General features: G+C 53.1%; 1 protein-coding gene across 2 annotated transcripts in view; it reads right to left on the minus strand.

Moving 5' to 3' along the window:
* Window positions 1-2,810: 2,810 nt before the first annotated feature.
* Window positions 2,811-13,242, minus strand: part of LOC138754794 (cytochrome P450 2K6-like) — a 29,387-nt gene continuing 18,955 nt past the window's right edge. Inside the window, exons 5-9 of one of the 2 annotated variants that reach the window (XM_069919613.1) lie at window positions 10,679-10,783; window positions 9,795-9,936; window positions 7,549-7,736; window positions 5,241-5,382; window positions 2,811-3,770 (exon numbers count right to left, since the gene is read on the minus strand). In XM_069919613.1, coding sequence (XP_069775714.1) covers window positions 3,592-3,770; window positions 5,241-5,382; window positions 7,549-7,736; window positions 9,795-9,936; window positions 10,679-10,783 — 756 coding nt within the window. In that variant the 3' untranslated portion in view covers window positions 2,811-3,591. Of the gene's footprint in view, window positions 3,771-5,240; window positions 5,383-7,548; window positions 7,737-9,794; window positions 9,937-10,678; window positions 10,832-13,242 lie in introns of both variants that reach the window. The other variant, XM_069919612.1, reaches the window with a different exon arrangement.

Below are 13,242 nucleotides of genomic sequence, written 5' to 3' on the forward strand. Positions count from 1 at the left end.
CCTCCCCCTGTACCAGTCCCACAATCTCTCTCTTTCTCCCCACTGCTCCCGCCCTTCCTCCCCCTCCTCTGCTCTGTCTCCCTTCCTCTCCCACCCTCCCTCCCCCTCACTCCTGATCGCCCCCTCCCTTCATCCATCCTACTCTCCCTCGCTCTTTCTCTCTGTCTCTCCCCCTCTCTCCCTCTCTCCATCTCCCCCATCACCCATCCCTTCTCCATCCACCTCTCTCCCTCCCTCTCCTCCTTCCCCAACTTCTCCCTCTCACCCTCTCTTGGTCTCACCCTCTCTTGGTCTCACCCTCTCTTGGTCTCACCCTCTCTCCCCCCCCCCCCCCCCCCCTCTCTTTTGTTGAAACGCTGTCCTGTGACTGCCCAACTCCGCGGACCCGGGACTTGGTTGCCTCCTTCTCGCAGCTGCCGGCGGGCGGGGTCGAGCCTCACTCACTCCCCAGGTGGGGCCGTCCGGACAGGTGCCGTCCTGTGGGGGTTAAGGTCCATCCCGCTCAGCCGGGGCCGGTCGGAGAATCCCGGGGAGCGGCGTCTCGCCGCTTCCTGCTTCTACTCTGTGGGCGGACGGGGGAGGGAGAGAAAGGGTGGGGAGAAAGGGAAAGAGGAGGAGAGAGAGAGAGAAGGGGGGAAGGAGGAAAAGAAAGAAGGGAGAGCGAGAAAGAGGTGCAGAATGGGGAGATGGGGAAAGAAAGGGTGGGTGATGAGAGGGGTGGGATGGAGGGAGATGTGGGAGAGAGAGGGGAGGTCGAGAGATGAGGAGGAAAGGAGGGCAGGGGAGAGAGAGGGTAGAGAGGAGAGGGTGGGGAGAGAGGGGCTGGGGAGATGAGGGGGAGAGAGGGTGGGGAGAGAAAGAAGGGGGTGGGGAGATGGGGGGCCAAGAAAGAGGGGGTTGGATGATAGGGGGGCGAGAGAGGGTGGGGAGAGAGGGGGTGGGGAGAGAGGGGTTGGGGTGATGGGGGGCGAGAGAGGGTGGAGAGAGATAGAGAGGGGTGGGGAGATGGGGTGCCGAGAAAGAGGGGGTGGGGTGATGGGGGCCGAGAAAGACGGGGTGGGGTGATGGGGGGGCGAGAGAGGGTAGAGAGGAGAGGGTTGGGAGAGGAGGGGGAGAGAGGGGGTGGGGAGAGAAAGAGAGGGGGTGGGGAGATGGAGGGCCGAGAAAGAGGGGGTGGGGTGATGGGGTTGGGGGGGTGAGAGAGTGTGGAGAGGAGATGTGGGGAGAAAGGGGGAGAGAAAGAGGGGATGGAATGGATGGAGAGGGTGGAGCGAGATGTGGGAAAAAGAATGGGGAGATGGGGAAAAGGAGAGTGTGGGGAAGAGAGTGGGAGAGAGAGAGATGGAGGAGAGGGGGAGGGGGAGAAAAGGGAGCGAGGGTAGAGAGGAAAGGGTGGGGAGAGGGGTAGAGAAAGGGGGTGGGATGAAGGGAGCGGGTGGTGTGAGATGTGGGGAGAGGGAAAGGGAGAGGGTGGGGTGAAAAAGAGGAGGGAGAGAGATGAGGGAGAAGAGAGAATGGGGTGGGGAGATGAAGAAGAGTGGAGGAGAGAGAGAGAGTGTGAGGGGTGGGGAGATGGAGAAAGAGGGAGTGAAAGTGTGGAGACCGATGAGGGGAAAAAGATTGGGGAGAGAGAGGCAGTGAGAAAAGGGGAGGAGAGAGGGGAGGGGGGAGCGATTCAGTTAATACACAAAGGTGCTGGAGAAACTCAGCAGGTTTCACAGTGTCCGTGGGAGGCAAAGATATAAAAACCGATGTTTTCGGGCCTGAGCCCTTCATCAAGGTGGGGAAGGAGGGGAGAAGAGTGAGGAAGGGGCGAGGGGAGGAGCACAGGCCTACATCCAAGAGGTCAGAGGAGGGCAGGAGCTGATTGATCGGTGGGGGGGGGGGGGGGGGGGGGGGGGGGGTGGCTCAGTGAGCTGGAGGAATGGAGATGTGGGGATAATGAAAGAAAGAGATGGGGGCCCTAATGGAAACTGGAGAAGTCAAGGTTAACGCCATCCAGACACAGGGCGCCCAGATGGAAGATGAGGTGCTATTCCTCCACTTTGCGGGTGGTCTCATTCTGGCAAGACCATGGACGGACACGTCAAGCAGAGGAACTGGAATAGGTGGCCACTGGGAAGTCCCCATTATTGCAGCAGGCAGAGGCAAGGTGCTCCGCGAAGCGACCCCCCAAGTCCGCGCCCAGTCTTTCCAAGGTAGAGGAGACCAGAACGGGACCCCTGGATATAGTAGGTGACCACCCCCCCTGACCACTGCACTGGAAAGGACTGCTTGGGGGCCCTTTAATGGTGGTTGGGGGCGCAAGTGGAGCATCTTCTGCGGTCACAGGGGCGGGCACCGAGGGGGTTGAACCTACCTTGGGCGACCCTGCACGAGCTGAGCTCTGCTGCAGGAGGTCGACTTCAGACTTGCATGACCGTTGATTGACAGGTGCATTGGGAGTGGCAGAGCCCGCGTGGATAGATGGGACTGAGACACCCCATCCCCACTGCTAACTGACTGACGGGTTGAACGTGCTACTTCCGAGGTCCTTGATTGGCGGGTGGGCCCAGGACTAATGCGAGTCACCAACTCATCCAGCAAAGAGAAGCAAAAGAGTGGCCCTTCAGTGACATCATGAGCCTGTGGATTCCGCCACCTCCCGTAACCTCCATAGATGCCTGGCCTCCTTTCCGTTCCAGTGGTGAAACTGAGCTCGAATGCCTATATCCCAATCGCAATCTCCTCAAGTCTTTTTATTAACATTGAAATTCCAAAAATACAGAGAATGTATGGATATATGTTAAAATTCAAAAGAGACGAGACCCTTATTTCATTCAAGACACCCTACATTTTAATCAAACAGGTTATATTGTGCTGATGTTATTTTATTGCCAAAACAAAGTTAAATCTAAACCCACTACCAAGAATGAAGCTGTTTGGCCCCAAAAAAAGGAAAATCTAGACTACCAAGAATGAAGCTGATTGGCCAACAAAAATGGAATTCTTATAAGAGTGATAAATTACCTCATTTTACTGAGCATCTAAATTTAAACATGATGTGACGTGGCCATTGAGCATGATGCGGCGGGGTGAACCTCCCTCCGTCTGAGCAGCGCTGCCCGCCGGGCCACAGGCATGCAAATCAGATGCCATTCAGGTCACGCCACTCTCTCCAACAATTCCAAAGAGGGCAGTTATGGGATTAAGTTTGTCCTGAATTCACAGAAAAGCTGGAGGAACTTAGCCGGTCTTGCAGCATCTTGGAGATAAAGATATACGTTTCGGGCCCAAGCCCTTCTACAAGAATACGCCTATCTTCCTCTGACTGTGAGGGAGCACTGGGCTGATGGTGAATCTTTGTTTGCTTTACGGTGGACTCATCAAACTTTTATGTAATATTACTTTGTCTGTTTTATTACATGACAGTAAAAGAATCTTTGCTTATTCCTTGAGGAAGGGCTCAGGCCCGAAACGTCAGTGATATATCTTTGTCTTCTACGGACGCTGCGAGACCAGCATTTTGGGGTGTTTTCACTACAATCCCAGCGTCTGCAGACTTTCATTCAATGGTTTGAGTGTCATCGATTGGGGGAGGGTGTTGATGAGTTAGCGAGGGATGGCACACAACTTGTGGGGTCTCGGAGACTGTATAAAAGACACCTGCGGAGTGAGGTCCAACTCGGGTTCCCCGGGTGGGCACTGGAAGTTAAACCTCTGCAGTAGGCTGGTGAAGAAGAGGAAGATTTCCATCTTGGCCAGGTCCTTCCCAGCACACATCCGGCGACCTGTAGAGAGAGAAGAACGGTTAACGTCGGCCAACCTGGGCTCCCTTGTCAGGACACCGCAACTTGTGGAATTCACAGTGCCTCAGGGGCAGTGGAGACATCGCGCCCCTCCGGCGTGTCCAACCGCACAATCCGACTGCCGTCGGCTCCGTGCAGGCCTAAAGGGGCCGATTGTGGTTAATTTTAAAATCCCGCAATCACAGGGTCTGGGCCCCCAAGTTGGTGCCTGTGTTTGGCAGCGTCCTGGAGGGGTTGCAGTCGCTGGGGAAGCAAAGGACTGATGCAGAGCACCGGAAAATGGGGAGAACACCACTACCCCACCCCCGCCATTTGAGAAGGAGAAGCAGATGGATGACCCACGGGACAGTGGCCCTGGCAGAGAATCAGCCAGGGGCTCTGAGGCTGAGGAGCACGCAGGCGGCGAGAAACCCGCATCCGGGCTGCTTGCGACTGTGGTAAAGGGACTCGCACTGGGCTGCAGACTGGCCCGCGGCTGGCTGAAGAGGCGCCGGGCGTCAAGACCCGAGTTGTGAGAGGGTGCCAAGGGCTTCCCGGTGGCGCCAGAGAGCCTTAGATCCAGAGCTTGGGTTGCTGGTGGTCTGGACTGAAAGCTGTGTGGTGGGGAGAGTGCTGGAGGTGACTGCCTCCTTGTCCCAGGAATGAACGGGGAATTAACCACTTAATGATCCAGTGGAAAAGGGAAACAATTGGGACCGCTTTGGTGATATATAATTGCATCACTCGGCCACCAGGGGTCACCCTGGTGACCTTGTATATAAAGCAGTCCAGAGCTACAGTCTAGCCTTCCAGGTTCGTCTTGCAGAGAGACAAGACCTCAGTGTACATATTAGTTTATTAAAGCTGTCTATACGCACACTGCTGGTGTAGTTATTGTCAGTACAATGGTGGCGTCAAATCACGCAGGGGGATTGATGGCCTCGACCCCAACTTGTATCCCCAGCGTCAGGCTGACTAAACCAGTGGAAAAAGGACACCACCTGTCCATTCCATTCGAAGGTGGACCCGGGATGAGTGGGTCCAGTAGAAAAGCAGGCAGTGTCCCAGATAATGGTGGCCCGGTTGAAAGATGAAGGAAGTGTAATTCCCAGAGTCCAAACACTTCCTGAAAGTTGGGGGTGGGGTTGGTGAAAGGAGAGTGGGTAAATATTATTGAGTTAGTGGGGCCCTGGACTGGTAGTCAACATCTCTTTGGGCCTGTCACTGCTCCTCCTACGTCCGGTGGGCATCATGGTAGGAAGCTTACACTCTACACCGCTTCCCCCGACGATAAACAGATCGTCGGGTTGGCCAGCGAAGCTCCTCTGCAGGAAGGTCATGTGTCCTCGGGGTGGGGGGGTGGGGGGCGGAAAGAAGGCGAGGCTGAGCGGGAAAAGGGATCAGCTCATGGTGGAATGGTGGGGTGGGACCTGAGCGGATCCGATGGGCCGAATGCCCTGCTTATGGCCTTACCCGCCGAGAAAGGCATAAAGGCAACTCTCTTCACAAACTTCCCGTCTCCGTCGAGGAAGTGAGGTGGGTAGAATTCCTCTGGCTTCTCCCATTGGGTTTTGTCCTGCAGCACGGAGGTCAATATGGGCATCACATATGTTCCCTGCAACAAAAACTGTCTTGTACCTGGATATGGCTTTGAAACATTCTGCTTATTCCTAGTACAAGGTTGTCCCATAATAGATCATCTTGGGTGAAGAGCAGAGCTCTTCAAGAACGGCCCCGCCATTCAGTACAATGGATGAAATGCTCTAGGTCTCAGCTCCTCTGCTGTGCCAGTTCCCCTCACCCTCAATCCACCGATCTTTCAAAAACACCACCACCTTCACACACCTTGAGTTGCTGCCTTTATTTATGGGAAAGACGAGATGGCGGCGTTTCCCCAGGACCACAGAGCATATTTGGAATAGACGTTAAAATATTAATGTGTGTACACAGTACCCTATCCCCAAATGTTCTGGGAGTTCAAGAGCCTGATGGCTTGGGGGGAAAAATACTGCTGCCCACTCCGGATGTCAGGGCCCGAGTGCTACAGTGACTCTGACCAGATGAGAGAAGGGAGAACAGTTTACATGAGGAGAGTGTGGAGGCCTTCACCATGCCTTTCACTTGCTTTGCGTATTGCCGACGTTCTTCATGGTAGGAAGAGAGGCCCCGGATCATCTTTTCTGCCGATTTCACTATCCACTGCAGGGTTCTACAGTCCAAGGGGGTGTGGCTTCCAAGCCAGGCGGTGATGCAGTTGCGCAGGATGCTCTCGATACACCCTCTGTTGAATGAGGTGAGGTTGGGGTGGGAGATGGACTTTGCTCAGCCTTCAGTGGAGGTAGAGGCGCTGCCGGGCTTTCTCAGCCATGGAGCCAGTGTTAAGGGCCCAGGTGAGATTCCCCGCCAGGTGCGCACCAAGGAACTTGATCCTCTTCACGAGCTCAACGGCGGAGCTGCCAGTGGTCAGCGGAGATCCCCCCCCCCGAGGTCGACAACCATCTCTTTTATTAATGCTCAGACAGTCTGCACCAGTCCATTAGTGCCTGCGCTTCATCTTTGTGCGCTGCCTCTCTGTTCTCACTCATCAGGCCCACCACGGTTGTGTCGTCAGTGAACCTGATGATGTGGTTTGAGCTGCGTCACTAGGGGTATAAACTTTTCTGACCTATATAAATGTCTAAAGGGCCATGGGAAAGTCGCAGAGAGAGAGAGAGAGAGAGAGAGAGAGATGAAGGACCTGCCCTCCCGGAATTCCGGGCAGCAGAGAAACCCCTCCATGAGTACTCCATGCATACATCTCTTTCTCTGCTGCCTGGAATTCTGGGAGGGCAGGTCCACCATCGCACTTTCCCATGGCCTTTCTAAATCGTGCAACCATGTGTTTTATATCCCTTTCCCACGGTCTTTTAGAATTTTATAAAGGTTTCTACAGGTCGGCACAACAACGGGGGCTGAAGGGCTCAGATGTAAAGCATATAATTAGGCATAATTAATTTTGTTTAAATACATTGATCAGGGCAGGCCCACCATTGCTCAGCACGTCACTCGGACATCACTGGTGGAGGATTGGATTCCCCTATCCCCTGGGGTGGATGCCTTGTGATGAGTGCAAAACGACACAGTGACAGCGGTCCAGCGTGAACAGCAAAAACAGCTTCATTACTGATCTAGTTCGCTGGCGTGAAAAGGGCTTATGAGTCCTTTAAATGATCCCATGGTACCGGCTTCCATCGCCACATCCTGCAATCCATTTCAGGCACACACCACTCTGTTAAAACAAAAAGATCTTCCTCCCCTCACCTTAAACATATCTCACCTGCTATTCGTTATGGTCTCCCTAGGAAAAACCTGCTGCCTATCCACCCTATGTAAGCCCCTTCTAATCTTGTATACCTCTATTAAGCTGTTTCTCATCATTCATTGCCCTAGATCTGTGAACCTTGCTTCATGTGACAAGTTCTCCAATCCAGGCCACATCCTGGTAAATCTTCTTTGCAGGCTTCCCCAGAGTATCGCCATCCTTCTTGTAATGAGGCGGTCATTCCCCCCCTCATCTCTGCCTGAAATGGAGACCCCCCCCACTCATTTGTGTTGCTATTAACCTCGTTCCACTGATCCCAAGAGTGGGTACCCCCTTTACGTCGCCCACCCAACCAGTACCCCCATCCTCCATCTTGCCCCTCCTGCTAAACACAATGGCCCAACTTTTGATCTTCAAACCTTTCAGAAAATCTTTGGCCTTTCAAGGCTGCACAGTGGGTGGGCACCCCCCTACCCCTACCTTTGGAAGCAGGTACCCTCGGAAGTAAGTGTCCGTGGTCACCGAGTGAGGTAAGTTGAGCGGGACGATGTTGGTGAACCGTTGGATTTCATGGATCACTGCAGTGGTGTAGGGCATGGACCTCTTGTCTTCAATTCTCGGACATCTCGAGCATTCAATCACCTGGTCAATTTCCGCCTGGACTTTCTCTGAAAAGCAAAATGGCTTTTGACTAGGCACGGAGACAGGGTCACCAACCTACAAGGCAACTCCCCAGTGGACAGCCCCAGTGCTGCCTGTGCTTTGTACGTGGGGCTCCACAAGGAACCTCCAGGTCTACAACAGGGATCAACTCCGTTGATCAACTGGTCCAACCTTCAGTCCTCATCCGAAGCCTTCTTCCCATGCCAGGCCTGTCTAAATCCTGAGGGGACTGCCTTCAGGTGATAGGGTAAGATGTAAAAGGGGATCTGTTTTCACACAGAGGGGGTGGGTAAATGGAACGAGTTATCAGGAAAAAGCAGGGACAATTTTACTGCTTAATAGACAGATAGGTATGTGTATAAGTCTATGAGCAGGATTCGGCCATCCAGCTCATCGAACCTGCTCCGCCATTCAATGAGATCGTGGCTGATTAGATGATAGGCTCATCTCTCCTTTTCCCCATATCCCTTAATCCCCCTACTATGTAAAAATCTATCCAACCTTGCCTTCGATATATTTACTGAGGTCATCTCGACTGCTTCAACGGGCAGCGAATTCAACAGATTCCCCACCCTCTGGGAAAACCAGTTCCTCCTCATCTCCACCTAAATCTATTCCCCTGAATTTTGAGGCTATGTTCCCTAGTTCTGATCTCCCACTCCCCACCACCGATCTTATCAATGCCTTCCATCATTTTGCACGTTTCTATAAGATCCGCTCTCGTTCTTCTAAATTCCAATGAGTACAGTCCCAGACGACTCGATCTCTCCTCATAGGCCAGCCCTTTCATCAGCCTGGTGAACCTCCTCTACACCACCTCCAAAGCCAGTCCATCCTTCCTCAAGTCAGGAGACCAGAACCGCACACAGTTTTCCAGATGCGGCCTCGCCAGGACCTTGTATAGATGCATCAGAACCTCCCTGCTCTTAAATTCAATCCCTCCGGCAATGACGGCCATCTTTCCATTTGCCTTCTTGATCGCCTGCTGCACCTGCAAACCAACCTTTTGCAATTCATGCACAAGCCCTCCCGCGTCCTTCTGCCCGGCAGCACGTTGCAATCGCTTACCATTTAAATAATATTCTGATCTTCCATCTTTCCTTCCAAAGTGGATACCCTCACATTTGCCAACATTGTCCTCCATCTACCCACTCACTTAACTTGCAGAATCCTCTTATTCTCTGTACAGTTTGCTTCTCCACTCAATTTAGTTCAGCATAAGAAGGTTTTTGAGGGCTATGGGCCGAGCACAGGCGAATGGCCCAGGCGGACAAGCTAGCCTGGACAATTTGGGCTGACGGGCCTAATTCAAAGCTGCAGAGCTGTGTGACTCTATAATCTCAGTGACTACTCGAACGACTGCCGAGTGGCGAGTAAGCGCAGATACCAAGCCCCCTCCCAATCCCTGAGTGCACTTAAAACGAGCCAGGTCTATTCCAGAGGATATTCAGCCAAGAGATGGATGGTCAGAGTCAAGAACATTTCATCCATCAGAATGCCAGGAGTTATATAACCAGAACAACACCGGGCCTAAACTCCCACCTCCCCAAAAGCACCGTGGGAGGACCTTCACCCGAAGAGTACCTCCCCACCTTCACGTGGAGAAATTGGGGATGAGCTATAAATATTGTTAAACGAAAATCTCCAGACACTGGGGTCAAGGGAAACCCAGCCCCTGTGGCCTAATAGATAAGGCTTTGGCCTCCTAAGCCAGGGATTCATGCCCCATCTGAGGCGAGACAGTGATTGGGACCGGGTTTCGAATCCCACTCTGTCTGTATGTTCCCCCCCGTGTCTGCGTAGGTGTGTCCCCCCCCCCCAGTTTCCTCCCACAGTTCAAAATGTACCAGGGTTGTAGGTTAATTGGGCGGCATGGACTTGTGGGTCTAAAGGGCCTGTTACCGTGCTGTACATCAGGACGCATCCATGATGAAACTCAGGCAGCATCGCTAAGAAGTCAAGGGCGACCAACGTTTCGGCCCTGCGTCCGGCGGCTCATCCCCGGAGTGACTCAGACGCGGGAACAATATGGAAGGAGGAGGTTTAGGGGGGGTGGAACTTACTTTGTATCTTGGGGTACTTGCTCATGAGAAGGAGTCCCCAGCTCAGGGTGGTAGATGTCGTCTCAGTGCCAGCAACAAGCAGATCCATGATCATGCACAGTGTGTTCCTGTCCCGCATTTTCACATCCTCCATTTCCGATTCCTTCGACAAACCATCTGCAAGGTGAGAGCCTGCAGCGCAGAGACGGGAGGGGTCGGGGGTTGCCGAGGGAGTGCCGCAACCGCGGGGGGGGGCACAGCGCTAAGGGAAGGCTGATCTTTAGACCCTGCCTCCCACATGACCCGCCACTTTACGCTTGGCTGGTCGTCTCTCGAATCTGACCAACTTACCTGGCTCTGCCACTTACCCAGATCATGCATTCCACATGCCAACCACTCCCTGGGTAAAAAAAAACTTTCCTCTAATATCTCCTTACCCCATTATCTTAAAGCCACGCCCTCTTGTATTGAGCAGAGGGGCCCTGGGAAGGAGATGCTAGGCCGTCCACTCTATCTATTCATCTCAATATCTTGTAATTTAAAAAAAATTTAGACGTACAGCCTGCCAACAGGCCACCAAATTTACACCCCCTTAACCCCTGGTACGTTTCGAGGAAACCAGAGCCCCCGGGAAAAACCCAAGCAGACGTGGGGAGAACGTACGAAGTCCTCACAGAGACCATGGCATTCGATCCCAGGTCTGCAGAGGTGCATCATTGCTGAGGCAGCCCCCCCCCCCCCGGGAAAGAAGAGGATTGCTGAGGGAAGCGCCGTGATGTGGGGTTGGGGGGGGCTCTGAGGTAAGGGTGCCGTGTGGAGGGAAGGGTATCACCAAGGGAGCACCGCCCTACAGAGGATCAGTGCTGAGGGGAGGGGTGGGGGCGGGCGACGGGCCTCGTGCTTACCTGCTCCAATTTGAACAGCAGCTTGTCGCTGACACTCGTGCGATTGTCTTGGGCCTGAATCATATCCGCTATGATCTTGTGCATTTGGTCCCGATTTCTAATGATCTTGGTTTTGGAGAGAAGAAAGCTCAGCCACGGTAAGAAGTTCAGCAGCTGGAGTGGGGAAGATGGTGTGGCCAGATATTTAGCCCGCTGTGGTCGGCTCTCCGGGTGGCCCCTATCGGTCAGTCCTCAGCTAGCCTACTTTGGGGGTGGTGGGGGGTGCGTTGGGTCATAGAGTCAAACAGCCCAACTTGCCCATGCTGACGAAAATGTCCCACCTACGCCCATCCCACCTGCCTGCACTTGGCTCACATCCTTCCAGATTCATCCTTCCCAAATAAACATGGCAATGTCCAATATTGTCAGTGTACATGCATGACTTCACATACAACCCTGAGATCTTTTGATTGAGGTGGTATGGATTGGGTAATTTAGAGGGGTATGGATTGGGTAAATGCAAGCAGGCATTTTTCCATTGAGGTCGATAGAGGAGAGATTTGAGGGGGGAGGAGGGGAGCCTCTTCGCTCAGAGAGAGGTGACAGCATGGAACCAGCTGCCAGTGGGAGGTGGTGGATGTGGGTTCAGTTTCGGTGCAGAAGGGAAGATTGGATAGGTACACGGATGGGAGATGAATGGAAGGCAGCGATCTGGGTGCATGCCGATGGAATGAGGCATGGACTTGATGGGCTGAGTGGCCTTGCAAACCCAAAATTGGCATCTGAGAGTAAGTGATGGCAGAGTAAGCCCCGCTTGATGGCACCACTGAAGCACTTACTTAGCTGAGGTGTTTGGCCAGATTGGATTTGTTCTTATTTGTGAACAGGACATCATCCTGGAAATTCCACACATTGCCCAATAAAGATTGTCATAACTTTGTTCAGTACATCAGATTTCAGATTGATTGTCAGAGGGCAATTCCAGTGAACTGGAATTCATTGTCTGTGTGTAGACGGTTGACCCCTCCTCTTGGCTTCGCCCCGATATGGACCCCGTTTTCCTGCCTTACCCCAGATTCACCTGAAGACCTCTGTAAATACTGACCTTGAGTTGTAAAAGTGTGTCTGTCCTCCTCACAGTCTCTGAGTACTATCTATCGATCGCATTATAATCACCTACAACCCTGAGATTCCTATTTCCTGCAGGCGGGGCAGAATTCCCACTAATTGGTAGCACTGTGGCGGCTCACCACTAGGCAGGCAAACCAGCCCCGCTTGTAAGCCACGCAGCGGGGCAGCAGGCCAAAATGGCACCATCAGGGGTTTTCCCTTCCTCCCAGCACGGGGCTCAGAAGCCCACGCTGGGGGACTAAGTGATGCCTGGGGGACGTCAGTGCCCTCCAGTGCGGTTCTCAGCCAGGTCCAGGCTGGGAATATAAGTGCAGCCCAGCAGCCTGCAATAAACTAATCTGTTCACTGAGCTCAACCTGTCTGGTTATGTGTGTGTTCCTTCAGGAGCAGAGTAGCTGCCGCTACAGCACAAAAAAATAAACTGCACACAGCGTAAAACATGTAAACCAACTGGAAACCGATAGCGAATGTAAACAAACTGATTGTGGAAGACAGAGAGAACAGAAAGAAAGTCAAGAATGTAGACAAGTCAGAGTCTTTAATTGAGTCCCTGATTGAGTTTATCTTTGAGGGGTCTGATGGTGAAGGGATAGCCGCTGTTCCTGAACCTGGTGGATGTGAGTCTTGTGGCACCAGATGGCAGCAGTGAGAACAGAGCATGTGCTGGGTGCTGGGGGTCTCAGACGGGCAGCGTTCCCTGTAGAGTAGTGGTTTTCAAACTCTCCCCCCCCAAACTCACATTCCACCTTATGTAGTCTCTGTGCCATAAGTGCTCTGTGATTGGTAAGGGATTGTGTAAGGTGGTCTGTGGGTGGGAAGGGAAGGTTGAGAATCACTGCTTTGGACCCAATTGTTACTGAATTATTTGGCTTGAGAAAAATGGTCATTGGCCCATTTCCTTTGGAGTTCTGAAACCATGCACATAACGAGTCAATGAGGGACGATTAAAACAGTTGTTTTCAAACTTTTTCTTTCCATCCACACACCACCTTAAGCCATCCCTTCCTTATCACAGAGCACTGCTGGCATAGGGATTACTTAAAGTGGAATGTGAGTTGATGGGGGCAGTTTGAAAACCACTAATCTAAATCTTTGATATAGATTACAATGAGGAACCAGCCCACCGTCTAACCCCACGGCCTACCACTTGTCACAGGCCACATGCCCAAAAAATAATCTTTCACCACCTGTCATGTGGATTGTGGAGATACACGTGACCTCTCCATCTGGAACTTGGTCAGAATATGGGTTGTGGAGAGTCCTGTGGCCTCTCTAGCCGTAACCCTTCAGTGCCTTCGGCACCCCCTCACATCCCCGGTTCCAATACCTGGTGCCCCCTTTAGCCGGGCCAGTCTCCAGCAGCCCACAGCCTGGCGAGAGTCTCCCGACTGCAGTCTCCAGCGGACACTCTCTCCCCCCCCCCAACTGCCTCGACCCGCCAGCAGCCCCGCCAC

This window comes from Narcine bancroftii, chromosome 2 (assembly GCF_036971445.1).
Source record: "Narcine bancroftii isolate sNarBan1 chromosome 2, sNarBan1.hap1, whole genome shotgun sequence".
NCBI lineage: Eukaryota > Metazoa > Chordata > Chondrichthyes > Torpediniformes > Narcinidae > Narcine > Narcine bancroftii.